Below are 14,393 nucleotides of genomic sequence, written 5' to 3' on the forward strand. Positions count from 1 at the left end.
TATCAACCAAAGTGGTATGGCATTAACATGGCTTTCCCTCAGTTTCATGTGTACCAATTAGGCTTCTAAATAAAGTAACAGGGGTTATTATTCTGTATATCTTATCATGAATATCCTGCATTCAAGCTTATTGTTATACTAAGAATTGATTTTATTTTTTGAATAGACAAACATTTTGGAATTGCAATAGGCCTGGAATATTTTTTGACTAAGCCCATCATATTTGGAGATTTCATTAAGGTAAGTATGTTGTATTGACGACTACGTTTGAAGGCTATAAAGCATTTACTATTTTCTACTTCAAGTTCATATTCTATAAGAGCTTCCCACATGTGAAGATTAGAAATCTAGACCAGGGGTCAGCAAGCTATGGTCCGTAGTCCAAATCCACCCAGCGCCCATTTTTGTAAATGAAGTTCTATAGGGACTCAGCCACGGCCCATTTGACTGTGTACTATTTATATGACTGCTTTCTAATGACTAGCAGAGTGGAGTAGTAGCAACACAAGCTATATGACCTGCAAAGCCTAAAATATTTACTATATGTCCCTTGAGAGAAAAAGATTGCTGACTTCTGATCTAGTTACATTCATTTTAATAATAGTTTGAATCAGAAACCCATCAGGTATTCGATTTGGAAGGAAGCAAAGAGATTTAGTCTCTTAACTCAGGACTCAAATTCCTTTCCTATAATCCTGTGTAGTTCTTCAGCCTCTGCTCAGAGGTTTCCAGTTATGGGAAGCTAATTAGTTAGCAGTTCTGCCTTCTTCATTTCAGGGTAGCTCTAATTAGTAGCCAAATTTTCCTTGTACTAAGTTCCTTAAGTCTGTCCCCCCAATAATATCTACACATAGACCCTAATTTTACCCTCTAGACCTACCTAGAATAGACTTATTCTAGATGAGTAACATTATTCTATGTTAGAAGGCTTCCGTCTAACCACCCTACCTATGTTGACAGATAGCCATCTTGTTTTACCAAGTTGACTCTTGTTTGGGTACAACATTCCTACTGTCCCTGAGAGGGCAAGGGCCATGTTTGTTTTGTTCACCCTAAATCCCTAGTTTCCTGCACAGAGCTAAGTATATAGCAGGCTCTCACTCAATGCTGTTTAAACAAATGAATGGACTCATCTTTATATCATACACATATGCAATACCTCACCACCCTGATAACCCCTGACAACTAAAAAAAATACTAAACAATTTATTTGTATGAAATATATCTATTTTTTAATTAATTTTTATTGGAGTATAGTTGATTTACAATGTTGTGTTAGTTTTTACTGTAAAGCAAAATGAATCAGCTGTACATATACATATTTTCCCTCTTTTTTGGATTTCCTTCCCATTTAGGTCACCACAGTGTATTAAGTAAAGTTCCCTGTGCTATACAGTATGTTCTCATTAGTTGTCTATTTTATACATAGTATCAATAGTGTATATGTGTCAATCCCAATCGCTCAATTCCTCCCACCTGCCCCCTTTTCCCCCTTGGTATCCATACATTTGTTCTCTGTGTCTGTGTCTCTATTTCTGCTTTGCAAATAAGATCTTCTATACCATTTTTCTAGATCTCACATATATGAATTAATATGTGATATTTGTTTTTCTTTCTGACTTACTTCACTCTGTATGACAGTCTCTAGGTCCATCCACATCTCTACAAATAACCCAATTTTGTTCCTTTTAATAGTTGAGTAATACTCCATTGCATATATGTACCACATCTTTTTTATCCATTCATCTGTAGATGGACACCTAGGTTGCTTTCAAGTCCTGGCTATTGTAAACAGTGCTGCAATGAAAATTGTGGTACATGACTCTTTTTGAATTATGGTTTTCTCAGGGTATATGCCCAGTAGTGGGGTTGCTGGGTCATATAGTAGTTCTATTTTTAGTTTTTTAAGGAACCTCCATACTGTTTTCCATAGTGGTTGTATCAATTTACATTCCCAGCAACAGTGCATGAGGGTTCCCTTTTCTCCACACCCTTTCTGGCATTTATTGTTTGTAGATTTTTTGATGATAGCCATTCTAACCTGTGTGAGGTGATACCTCACTGTAGTTTTGATTTGCATTTATCTAATAATTAGTGAGGTTGAGCAGCTTTTCATGTGTTTCTTGGCCATCTGTATGTCTTCTTTGAAGAAATGTCTATTTAGGTCTTCTGCCCATTTTTGGATTGGGTTGTTTATTTTTTTGATATTGAGCTGCATGAGCTGCTTCTATATTTGGGAGATTAATCCTTTGTCAGTTGCTTTGTTTGCAAAGATTTTCTCCCATTCTGAGGGTTGTTTTTTGGTCTTGTTTATGGTTTCCCTTGCTGTGCAAAAGCTTTTAAGTCTAATTAGGTCCCATTTGTTTATTTTTGTTTTTATTTCAATATTCTAGGAAGTGGGTCAAAAAAAGATCTTGCTGCGAAATATGTCTATTTAAATGTATTCTTAAAATCAAACTCCGAAGTTTATTTTCAGGTGGTGATTATATTTCCTGTGTGTTTCTAACAATATTATTATCAAGTGGGGAAATGAAGCAAAGCAAAAAGAGTAGTTGGACTCTTCTTCCATTGCCTATATGTATTTTATTCAATGGTTCCTAAAGAAAATGTCCCTAGACAGTTGCTACAGCAAAGACAAGAAATTATCAATAGGTTCAAACGGACACTCAGTTGCCTATGGTTTACACCAAATATCATGCTCAATGATTTATTTAATTAAATGACTTCTGTGTAAAAACTATGTATAGTTCTGGCATGACTTTTTATAACACAGTCTGCCATACATAATTTTCAACAATTTTGCTTTTCTGATGTCAACAGCTTAAGAGCAAAAGTATGAAACCAGAGTAAGTTAAAGTGAGAAAAAATTTCAAATTATTTCTGAGCTTCTGTGTGAGTTTTATTGGGAAGATCATTGAAATTCCAATGTACCACTTGAAGTGGTTGAATGAAATGGATTTTTCAGTTAGTCATGAACATCTGAGTTTCTTTAAACTGATTTCCTTGGTTTTAAAGTCCTACTAGCATATATAAGCAAATGATTAAATAAAAATATAGATAAAGTAATATTCCCTCCTAAAGTTATGTATGTTATATACATTTATATATCAGAATTGATCCAACTTGGTTCTTCTCCAATAAATCATCTTCTAGTTTGGAGCAGATAAGACTGACCGGATTTATGATGACATGCCTGATATGGAGAAAATCGCAAATGTTCTACAGGACTATCTTGATGATTATAACCTTATAAACCCCAAAGAAGTAAAGCTGGTGTTCTTCCAGGATGCTATAGAGCATGTTTCAAGGTATAGTGCCATAACGTGCCTAATAATGCATTGATCTAATTTCATTTATATTAAAAGGTAAGGATTAAGTTGTAAAACACTCTTTAAATAGATTGCTAGATGGACAACGGTCTATTAGAAAATCTTGCTGTAACTTAAGAGGTATTTTTTGATATATTTAAAATATATATGACATGAACATTTTATGGAATCTCAGAGGTCATTATCTTTGCTAAATATTAATAGATTATTTTGGTTTTTAAAAATGTCCTATCTCATTCCAAAAAGAAGATCTAAGGTTGTTTACAGATATGTACAGTATAACCAGGCTGATTAACATGCATGCCTAAAGAAATAGGGGATTTTGGTTTTTTTATAGCAAAACAAGTTGAATGCAAGGATCATAGATTCTATCTGCTTATGAGACTGACTCATGCCCACTGCAAGTGTTCTTTAAGGGTCATCCCCAACACCTAGGTATCCACCCTGAATATCTGTAGTCCTTGGGGCATACACAACTTTTTAAAGTGGCTCATGTCTTGTTGAACAATTCTTAAATTGTAAATGTGTGTTAAAAGTGTTGAAATGATAAGGTATTACTGTATAGCACAGGGGGCTATATTCAATATCCTGTGACAAACCATAATGGAAAAGAATATATATATATATATATATATATATATATATATATATATATATATATATATATATATACACATGTATGTATGTATGTATGTATAACTGAGTCACTTTACTGTACAGAAGAAATTAGCACAACATTGTAAATCAACTATACTTCAATAAAAAAAATGTTTAAATGTTGAAATGACCCTTCAGGAATAAGTCAAAATCTACTCCCTGTGACTTCTGATATTCATTCCATCCTTTGGAGTGGTAATAATAATATAATGGCACTGAGTGTGAATATAAACCATGATATGGAGTCTCTCATTTAACTCTGATAACACCTCTGTATGGCTCAATATCATGATCTTTCTAAATATAAGGCTCGGAGAATGTTCCAGTGGTCTGTTGCTACATAATAATCCACTGTAATACTTAGTACCTTTATTTTTTCATTATTTCTCATGGCTCCCAGCCATTCTCTCCTGGGGTCTCTCATGCAGTTGCAGTCAGACAGCACCTAGAACACCTGGCCCATCTCTGCCTCCCTGTGGACTCCACTGTCTCTCCAGCAAGGCAGCATCAGAGTGCAGGGGCTTCTTACACAGTGATTCAGAGCTCCAAAGGCTCGTGCCCCAAGAGAGAGCCAGGCAGAAGGCAAATGGTCTTTCACAACATAGCCTTGGAAGTCACTCAGCATCACTTCTACCATACTCTATCAGTAAAAGCATCATACAGGGCTACCCAGGTTCACAAGACAGGATCAGAGACTCTATCACTTCATAGGGTCAAAGAGCAAGTAGGGCCAGAAACATTATTGCAGGCGTTTTTGGACAATACCGTGTGCCACAGATAGATTAAGTGAATTGTCCGAAGCCCTCTAGCTGGTGAGTGGCAGGCTGGGGATCATATCCAGTGCTTTGATTCTAACTTCACTGTAGATGCCTCCACCCAAAACGGATCCACTCTTTTTCCTAACAGCCCTCCAAATATTTGAAAATCATGACCAAGTTCTTCTTAGCTTTACCTTCTCCAGGCATAATTATCCCAGATGTTTCGCCATTGCCTATTAGCAATTATTTCCAGTTTTCAACATGCTGAGCCCTTTATAACTTTTCGATGTTTCACTTAAAATGTGATACCCAGATTTGATATAGTATTCTGTGGAATAAGCAGTGCAAAATGTGTGTGAGGACAGGATTTCCCATGGTCTACTACCATGGCAAGATTTTAGTTGCTTTGTTTGTTTCTCTTCTCAACTATATTTTAGTGTTGGACCTTGTTAAGACTGACAGATCTCCAGGATTTTTTTTCCATAACCATAAGCAAACCAAGTTTTTTGCCCTTCCTATACTTCTGCTATTTAATTAACTCTAATTGAAGGATTTATGTTCATCACAGCTCAAGTGTTGTAACATAAAATAGTTTGTCATTGGGTTGTCAAGATACCACTTGCTTCCCATCTGTCCCCCTGCCAATATACCCACACACTAACTCCTAACAACTTTTATTCCCATAGCTCAAGCAAGCCCTAAGCCTGAAAGAAAAGAAAAGAATGGCAGAACTCTGGTCTGAGAAACTTCCTGAAGAATAGACCAGACGACAGGCAAAGTCAGCTTAATTATATTTATAATCTCTCTTACTTTTGTGAAAGGGAATCACCAGGCTACTCAAGGTTTGCTTAAAACATTACAGAAGGAAATTAAAAACCATTTGTAAAATGGGGGAGATTTAGTTTTCCTGCATAAAGGACTGCCATGAAAACAACTATGTAGACGTGTTCTATTTTTTTTCTAGAGAGGAATTTCTACTTGTCGTAAGTAAGAGCTCTCAAACACCTACTGCTGATAAGCAATTGGAAAGGACTTCCATTATGAACATGAGTTTGGGGAAAATCACTAAATATTCAGCAATATAGCAGATACTATATTTCCATTTGTTAACATTCTAGGTTCTTGTTTTGTTGCATAGTATAACTGAATAAAAGCCTTCCCAACTCAGAAAAAATTAAAATTTACTTCAGAGCCTGTGCTTTCGAAGAGCAGTTTGCACCAAGACATTTACCTATTACATGCCCCCAAAGTTGTCACCATACTGCAAGGATGGTCAAATGGATCTCTCTGTTAAAATAAAGTTTCTAATTAGGAGAGCCATCTCTTGCCTACTAGAGGAGAGAAAATGTAACTTTGGAGGATTCTTAATGGAGGGAGTTTTTTATCCATTGATATGTAAGTTGACAGAAAAAATAACACTGGGAAGCAGAAAGGACAAGTCATTTGTTTCAAATAATCTCAGATGGAAAAAACAAATTACCATAATGTAAATGAAACAAGGAAAGAATAACATATGAAGTGCAAAATATTTATGATATTCAATATTTTCATCCACTATAGAGCCCTTGTGCATTATGGGAAAAAATAACAAAACATTATTACATATCCATTCAGCCCTCAATTTTATACTCTCTGAGGTAGCTGAGGAGATATAAGCAAATGACCTGAAGTGTCGTCTGTTAGATGTGCATTGTGATAGAGATATACCATTGTAACATAAAAGCAGCCACTGCCACTCGTGAATAAATGAGCACAGCTGTGCTCAAATAAAACTTCATTTATGGACACTTATGTTAGAATGTCATGTGATAATGTCACATATCACAAAATATTACTCTTTTGATCTTTTTGTCAACCATTTAAAAATCTAAACACCACTCTTAGCTCATAGGCCATAAAATTTTTTTTTAATTTTTTTGAAAAACCAAGCTTTGGGTTAAGTTTTGGCCATCTTTTGCTCACTCCTATTCTAGACAAAGCAGTGTTATCAAGGCTTTCTGGGCAGTGAAACAGCACACTCACCGTAAGGGCAGGAGAGAGTGTGAAGCTGTAGAAGACCGATCTGTAAGTTTGATACTATTTCAGAAGATCCTGAATAATGACCTAGGAGTCTGTGCTTTATCCCAGAGGAGCATTTTCAAATCAATCCTTGTAGGGTCCCCGTTCTAAGCTCACGTTACGCAGCTCCTATGCCCTGCCACCAAAGCTGATGGCGCATAGGAAGTATTTAACCACTGTCGTCTAATTCACAGTTTTTTTTTTAAGGTCTTTAGAAGTTGATTACTTCAATATAGGTGATATGGTGATAGTGTACTGAATTTCAGAGGTAGTTAGAATGAGAAATCACATGTTTATTTCCTTTTTTCATAAATGTAATTTTACTTATAAAAATTCCTATTACCAAGATCTTTTTAATGATAGAACTACTGCATAAGGAAGACATCTTTATATTTCCTACAAGGAAGAAATAGATCTACTCTGTTTTCTTTAAAAAAAAATAGCGATTATTTTTCTGATTATATACTAAATACACTTATTGCGGAAAATTTACAAAAACATTGTTCATAATTCCACCTCCTCATCTAGAGACAGTCACTTAAAATTGTATGGTGCTTTCAAATATATTTATAAGTATATATAATTTTTTTACAAAATTCGATTATGGCACATAGAGTTAAACATTACGCCTTTAACACATTTCATTTGCCTCCACAAGCCTATATAATTAAATATTATTTTAAAGCATGGCTTTAACAACCACATTTATGCCATCCTAACTTATTTTCTAACTTATTTTAATGCAACCTCTTTTTTGTTTCATGGATTTTCTCTCTCTCTCTCATGATCTGAAAGGATTCTATTTACAGCTAGCATCAAGGTTTGTTTTTTAATATTGTCAATATGATAACAAAACCATGAAAAGAACTAAATATCCATCAGTAGGGAACCGATTAAATAAATTATGGTATATCAATTGCTGTATTCACTAGCATGAGAATGTCCATAAAGCATTAATTAGCAAAACAGTCACAAAACAAAATGTGGTGTAGAGATTAATTCCATTTTTGTAAACACACACATACAAGTCAACAGACATAAATTTACTTATGAAGCACCTACTATGTGCTACACACTGCTCCCATAGACAGCAGGACAGCATGCAGGCCCTCATGATGGAACTTACAAGTGGTAAAGTGTTAGCAATGGTTTTTTCCCATCAGTTACAATGATCATGTTTTTCTTTCTTAATTAAAAAAGTAATAAAGCCATTATCCTTTTCAAATATTTGAACTTTGTTTTTTCCAATTATCAGCATCATGAATTAAAAATAGAGTAGATGACAGATACCTTCCTATTTAAAAAAAAGAGAGAGATTGAGAGAGAGAAATTAAACCTGCTTTTACATTTCTCCCATGATTTCTTAGTTTCTGATGACCCAATCTGAGATTTTAGGTGATAATTTTTTTAAAAGATTCTTTTTACATTTGCATCTTCTTTTTAAGGTGAGTTTATTGACATTACCATTATCTTTTTTTATATACAAATTTATTTGGGGCTGCATTGGGTCTTCGTTGCTGCAGGTGGGCTTTCTCTAGTTGCGGTGGGTGGAGCCACTCTTTGTTGCAGTGCACAGGCTTCTCACTGCGGTGGCCTCTCCCGCTGCTGAGCACGGGCTCCAGGCACGCGGGCTTCAGCAGCTGTGGCACACGGGCTCAGTAGTTGTGGCTCGCGGGCTCTAGAGTGCAGGGTCAGTAACTGTGGCGCACAGGCTTCATTGCTCCGCAGCATGTGGGATCTTCCCAGACCAGGTCTCAAACCCATGTCCCCTGCATTGGCAGACAGATTCTTAACCACTGCGCCAGCAGGGAAGCCCTACCACTACCTTTTTATCTTAACAATAGTATATGAACTTGACTCTCAAAAACTGCTCACTTTTATACTGACATCCCTTCCTCCTTTTTCTTGAGTTTCTGAATTTTATTCAGACTTCTCTATATACCTTCAAGGACTCTTTTAGGAAGGATTTGCAGGTGGTTTACTCTCTGAGAAATAACATGATAGTTTTCCCTCTTAACCATTGTGGAATGTCATCTTGTAAAAGAGATGCCTGAGGCCAGCCTAAAATTATTTGTCCCTTTTGGGAGTAATCTATTATATCTATTTTTCAGATGCTCACAAATTTTCAATTATGTCTAAAATATAGATTTATCTTTCATACTTTGATTCATATATGCATGCATGCATACATTCACCTACACACACACACACATAGTTTATTTTATATTTATAGATCTCCTAGAAAATACTTAGTGTTTTGCTTGTCTTCTTTGACTTTCTTTCCTGACACTGAGTGACTTCCTCAGATCTAGGGGCTCAGCTCTGGGGGTTTCTTCTATTATTTCAGCTCTATCCCCTCATTTCTCCTACAATTCCTATTGTGTGGCCTCTGGGATTCAATTTGTTTCTCCTGTTTACCTTCCATTTTCTCTCTTGTCATTTTTAATATCATTATCTTTTTTTCTCTGAGGTCTGGCTAAATTCCTTGTGTTTGCCTTCTACTTCACCTATTCAATTTTCCCCAGTATCCTATTTTTGAGGCCCATCTTCCACTGAGGTTTTCAATTTGGTAGTCAGACTTTCCATCAATAATCAATTTTTCCTGCACTTGGATTTTTTTCCCCTTTCTGAGTGCTCACTCTAGTATCATGATTGCAGTTTTTAAAAAATTCTTATTGTTAACATAAATCAGAAATTTTCTAAAATTTTGTTGATATAGTAAATCCATTTCAGATTATTCCTGTTGATGTTTTCTGAGCTGCAGTCTCCTCTCCTACATTCAGTGATTTTTCTCTTGCTCATCCTTAGAAATAGAGACCTGCTTGCCCATATAATGGTTAATATAAGTAGTGGCCTAGAGCAGCCAGGATCCCTAACAAAATCCTTCACACTTTGAAGAAGGGAGAAGAGATTTTACCATACTTAATTTGCATGATGAAGGCCAACAGCCTATAGGAAATGGGGGAGAGATGGATATAAGGAAAGCAGTGGTGCTTTTCTCCCAACCATGAACCTCAGACATACCATGCTCTTCCCTGTGGCCTTTGGCTGGGGGATGACCCTCCAGAGGCCACCAGCCTTCCACACTGGGGCAGGCCCTCTGAGCAGAAGCCTTGTCTGTACACTTGAAATAAACCTTTGTCTGCTTTGTCTCCTGCAGGATCGCCCGCATGATTCGTCAGGAAAGAGGCAATGCCCTGCTGGTTGGAGTGGGAGGCACAGGAAAGCAGTGTCTTACAAGACTTGCAGCTCACATATGTGGTTACAAATGTTTGCAGATTGAATTGAGCCGGGGTTATAATTATGACTGTTTTCATGAAGACCTGAGGAAGCTGTACAAACTGGCTGGGGTAGAAGACAGGAATATGGTTTTCCTCTTCACGGACACCCAGGTACGTATCCAAATAACCAAAGAGCAAGAACAGGAAAAGGACAAGTGTTACAATCACGTGTGTGTGCTTCAAATAGTTTTTAGGATGTAGTTCAGGGAATCATTCCCTCTAATAACAGAGCTCTTGGGCCTTATGAAAGACTTTTATGATACATTTTTACTTCTTTTACCAACTATTGCTTCCCCCTTTAAATTCTAAGTAAGTAAATGTGATCAGAGGTTAAGAGGGCGAGAAAGGACTTAACTTTTCTTGGAGGGAAGGGGCATAGAAAAGAGAGGTAATAAACTATTCCTGTAGAAATAAATATAAGAAAGTAATCCCCTAAGTGAAATCAATTAGGGAAACATGCTTTACTCAAGGAAAGGAAAAATTAATGGATATGTTTTGGTTAAATTAAATTTAAAATAAGATTACATCAATGTCTACAACAAATTTAACTGATCCTGAATTTACTCCATAATAGAGGATTGTCTACAGTGATTACACTTTTAATGTTAGGGAAAATAAACGTTTATAGAAATCAGCCAAGGAATAAAAAAGTGATAAATCTGATGCATAAATACTTTAAACTTCATTTTAATTTTGAAAACACTATAAAATGACTAAGTACAAATAAAGTAGGAAAAATGTTTTTAACATCTGTGACAAGCAGTGACCTTATATCTGAGTATGTAAATATTTTTTACAAATGAGAAAAGACCCGCAGCTGAGTGTGTGGCCACTGTGGCCTGAGCCGAAGTCACATAACCTCCCCACACCTCATGCCCCCATATTCGGTGCCCTGCCCCACTAGAACTGACGTCTAGTGCCCCAGCATGCCCCCACCCACTGCTGAAAGTCTCCCTTACCGAAGTCAGCCCATAAAGTCTGGAAGAGGTGACTGCTTCTTCAAATGAGCAGACATCTACGTAAGTCTACAGGGATCGTGAAGAATCAGAGAAACGTGACTCCACAGTAAACCTCCAATAACCGGCCCCAAGAAATGGAGATCCACAAATTGCCCCACAAATAATTCAAAATAATTTTTCTAAAGATGCTCAGAGAGCTACAAGAGAACACATAAACAATTTCGTGACATCAGGAAAATAATGCAAGAACAAAGTGACAGCAAGTGACATCACCAAGATGGTGACATAAGTCAGTCCCAACATTGCTCCCCCTCACAGGAACACCTAACAATTATTCACGGACGAGACACAAAGAAAATCCTAGAACCTGGGGGGTGAGGCTGAAGCACACCCCTGCACCACAGAGACCAAGAAAGTCCACGTTAGAAGGGTAAGAGGAGCAATGACACACTGACCACGTTGCCCTCTTCCCAGGCCAGCACAACACCATATCAAGAGGTCTCCTCTGAGCCTGGGGTCTCTCCAGTGGGAAGAAAGAGCCCAGGGTGGACATCCAGCTCCCGCAGTGTTCTGGGTAGCATCTTGGGAGTTTCATTCCAGTCTTGCATCACAGGGATGGTGGAGAAATCTGCAGTGCTTGACCTATGGGAATCTGATTGTGACGGAGAAGGCGTGAGGATGCAACAACCAGCACTCAGATCATGACAAACCAAGTTCTCACCCACAGCGCCCAAGAGTGGTCCAAGCCAGCAGCTTTGCTCATCTGCAGAGCCAGTCTGACCAGGGAACTCAGCTGGGTGCAGGTCTGCCTGATTCGAGGTCCTCAAATTAAGAGGCTTGCCAGCCCTGGAGCCTGGTCCTGTCCCCCCACCCACCCAGTCATACCCTGCTCACTGCTGAGTGTAGCTCCTGGCCCCGCCCAGCCAGAAAGCCTGGCCAGAACACTTGGAAAGCAGTGTAGGCCAGCAACGCTCAAGAGGAGAGTATGACAGGCAGAGTAGATGGCCCACAGGGCAAAGCCAGTGGAGTGACACTGTCCAGCCATGGAACTTGGGGTGCAGATCAGCTTGAGTCCAGAACACAAACAAAGAGCCTTTCCAGCCTTGGAGCCAGTCTCCTCCTCCTCCCAGACAAGGCAGCTAATTCATAGTCCCATCCACTGCTTAGTTCCCAGCCCCTCCAAGCAGAAAGCTTGACCAGAAACACCTAGGAAGATGTTTGGAACCAGCTCTCCTTCTCCACCTCAGCAAGGGAGCTAATTCATAACAGTGCCCAAAGATGAGTGTACCTCCCTGCCACGCCCCACCCCACCAGACCACAAAAATCCTTTTTGGGCTTGGAGCCCATTCTTCCACTCTGTCAGGGCAGGGAAGCTAATTCATAACCCCACCTACAGCTAAGTATAGTACCCAGTCCCAACAGTCTAGGAAACCTGATAAGAGAACCAGGCAATCACAGAGCTCATCCTATAGCCTTGCTCATTTAAAACCAAGTCAGAAGTCCTGTCCAACTGTTCTCAGCCAGTTGCATCACCCATGACCTCAGAGCTCATGCATTATCCCTACCCTAAAATAGACATTGATAGCAAGTCCCACCTGCTCAAAGATATTACCAGTTGATATGTCCAGAAACCCAAACTGAGCTGACTGGTGAAGAACAATCTCTGCCAAAGTGAACCAGTAAAGTCTGGAAGAGAAGATCACTTACTCAAATGTGCAGATGACAATGTAAGGAATCAAGGATCATGAACAATCAGGTAAACATGATACCACCAAGGAAACTAATAAAGCCCCAATAACTGACCCTAAAGAAGGGAAGATCTGTGAATTGTCAAAGATTCAGAATAATCCTCTTAAAAAAGTTTAGTGATCTACAAAAACACACAGATGGACAACTAAATGAAATTAGGAAAACAATGCATAAACAAATGAGAAGTTAAACAGAGAAATAGAAACAATTTTTTAAAAAACCAAACAGAAATCTTAGAGCTGAAAAATACAGTGACTGAACTGAGGAATTCAATAGAGAGCTTCAAAAGGATTCAACCATGTGGAAGAAAGAATCAGTGACCTAGAAGACAGGACATTTAAAATTATCCAGTCAGAAGTATAAAAAGAAAGAAAAAGAGTGAAGAAAACCTATGGGACTGATGGGACACAATCAAAACAAACAATATCCACATTGTGGGAATTTCAGAAGAAGAGAAAGGAAATGGACAGAAAGTATATATTGTATATGGTATGAGAATGTAGTCCAATTCTTTATGGATGTAGCTGTCTAGTTTTCCCAGCATCATTTATTGAAGAGACTGTCTTTTCCCCATTGTATATTCTTACCTCCTTCATGTAGATTAATTGCCTATAGAAGTGTGTGTTTTATTTCTGGGCTCTCTATTCTGTTCCATTGATCTATGAGTCTGTTTTTGTTCCAATACCATACTGTTTGAATACTGTAGCTTTCTAGTATAGTTTGACCTCAGGAAGCATGATATCTCCAGCTTTGTTCCTCTTTCTCAAGATGAGTTTGTCTATTCAGGATCTTTTGTATTTTCATAGAAATTTTAAAAACAAGCTCTGTTTGGTTCTTCTTTATATCTTCTCTTTGTTAGACTTCTTACTGTGTTCATCCAGTCTTCTCTCTAGTTCATGAGGATCTTTATGGTCATTACCTTGAACTCTTTATCAGGTAGATTACTTATCTCCACTTTGCTTAGTTCTTCTTCTGAAGTTTTATCTTGTTCCTTCATTTGGAACATATTCCTCTGTTGCCTCATTTTGCCTAATTCTGTGTTTATATTTCTATGCATTAAGTAGGTCACTCTCATTGATAGTTGCTCTGTAAATAGTTGTAATTTTGGTGTGCTGTGGGAGGAGGTAAGCTTAGGGTCATCCTATTTTGACATCTTGGCCACTCCCCCAGGGTCATCTTCTCTTAAAGATAAAATTAACTCAATGTGAATTGTAGATCATATATTTGCTTTGTAATATACAGGCAGTAAATGTAAAATGGTTGAATAAGGTATAATGACCACTCTGCTTTCTTCTACAGATTGTAGTAGAAGAGTTTCTAGAAGATATAAATAACATCCTGAACTCAGGTGAAGTGCCTAATTTATTTGAAAAGGATGAACTGGAGCAGGTTTTAGCAGCCACCAGACCAAGAGTGAAAGAAGTAGGAATTTCTGAGGGGAATAGAGATGAGGTAGGACATGTCAGAATGGTAAGAAGGTTTTGGAAAACAAAAAGTTGTCTTAGCCTTTTTCCAGTGGTCCACAAATCCCCTTAAGCAGCCCATGGATAGAATTTTTTCAATATAATTTGTTTCCTTTGTAATCCTATGTATTTTATTTCC

The 14,393-nt window shown here is 37.7% G+C and overlaps 1 protein-coding gene across 1 annotated transcript in view; it reads left to right on the forward strand.

Moving 5' to 3' along the window:
* The window catches only part of DNAH6 (dynein axonemal heavy chain 6), a 274,144-nt gene that overhangs the window by 159,140 nt on the left and 100,611 nt on the right, over window positions 1-14,393 (forward strand). The window contains exons 44-47 of the mRNA XM_081255033.1: window positions 167-240; window positions 3,154-3,308; window positions 9,963-10,194; window positions 14,091-14,243. Of these exons, the coding sequence (XP_081111159.1) occupies window positions 167-240; window positions 3,154-3,308; window positions 9,963-10,194; window positions 14,091-14,243 (614 nt within the window). The remainder of the gene's footprint in view (window positions 1-166; window positions 241-3,153; window positions 3,309-9,962; window positions 10,195-14,090; window positions 14,244-14,393) is intronic.

This window comes from Mesoplodon bidens, assembly GCF_964165515.1.
Source record: "Mesoplodon bidens genome assembly, chromosome: 14".
Taxonomy (NCBI): Eukaryota; Metazoa; Chordata; class Mammalia; order Artiodactyla; family Ziphiidae; genus Mesoplodon; species Mesoplodon bidens.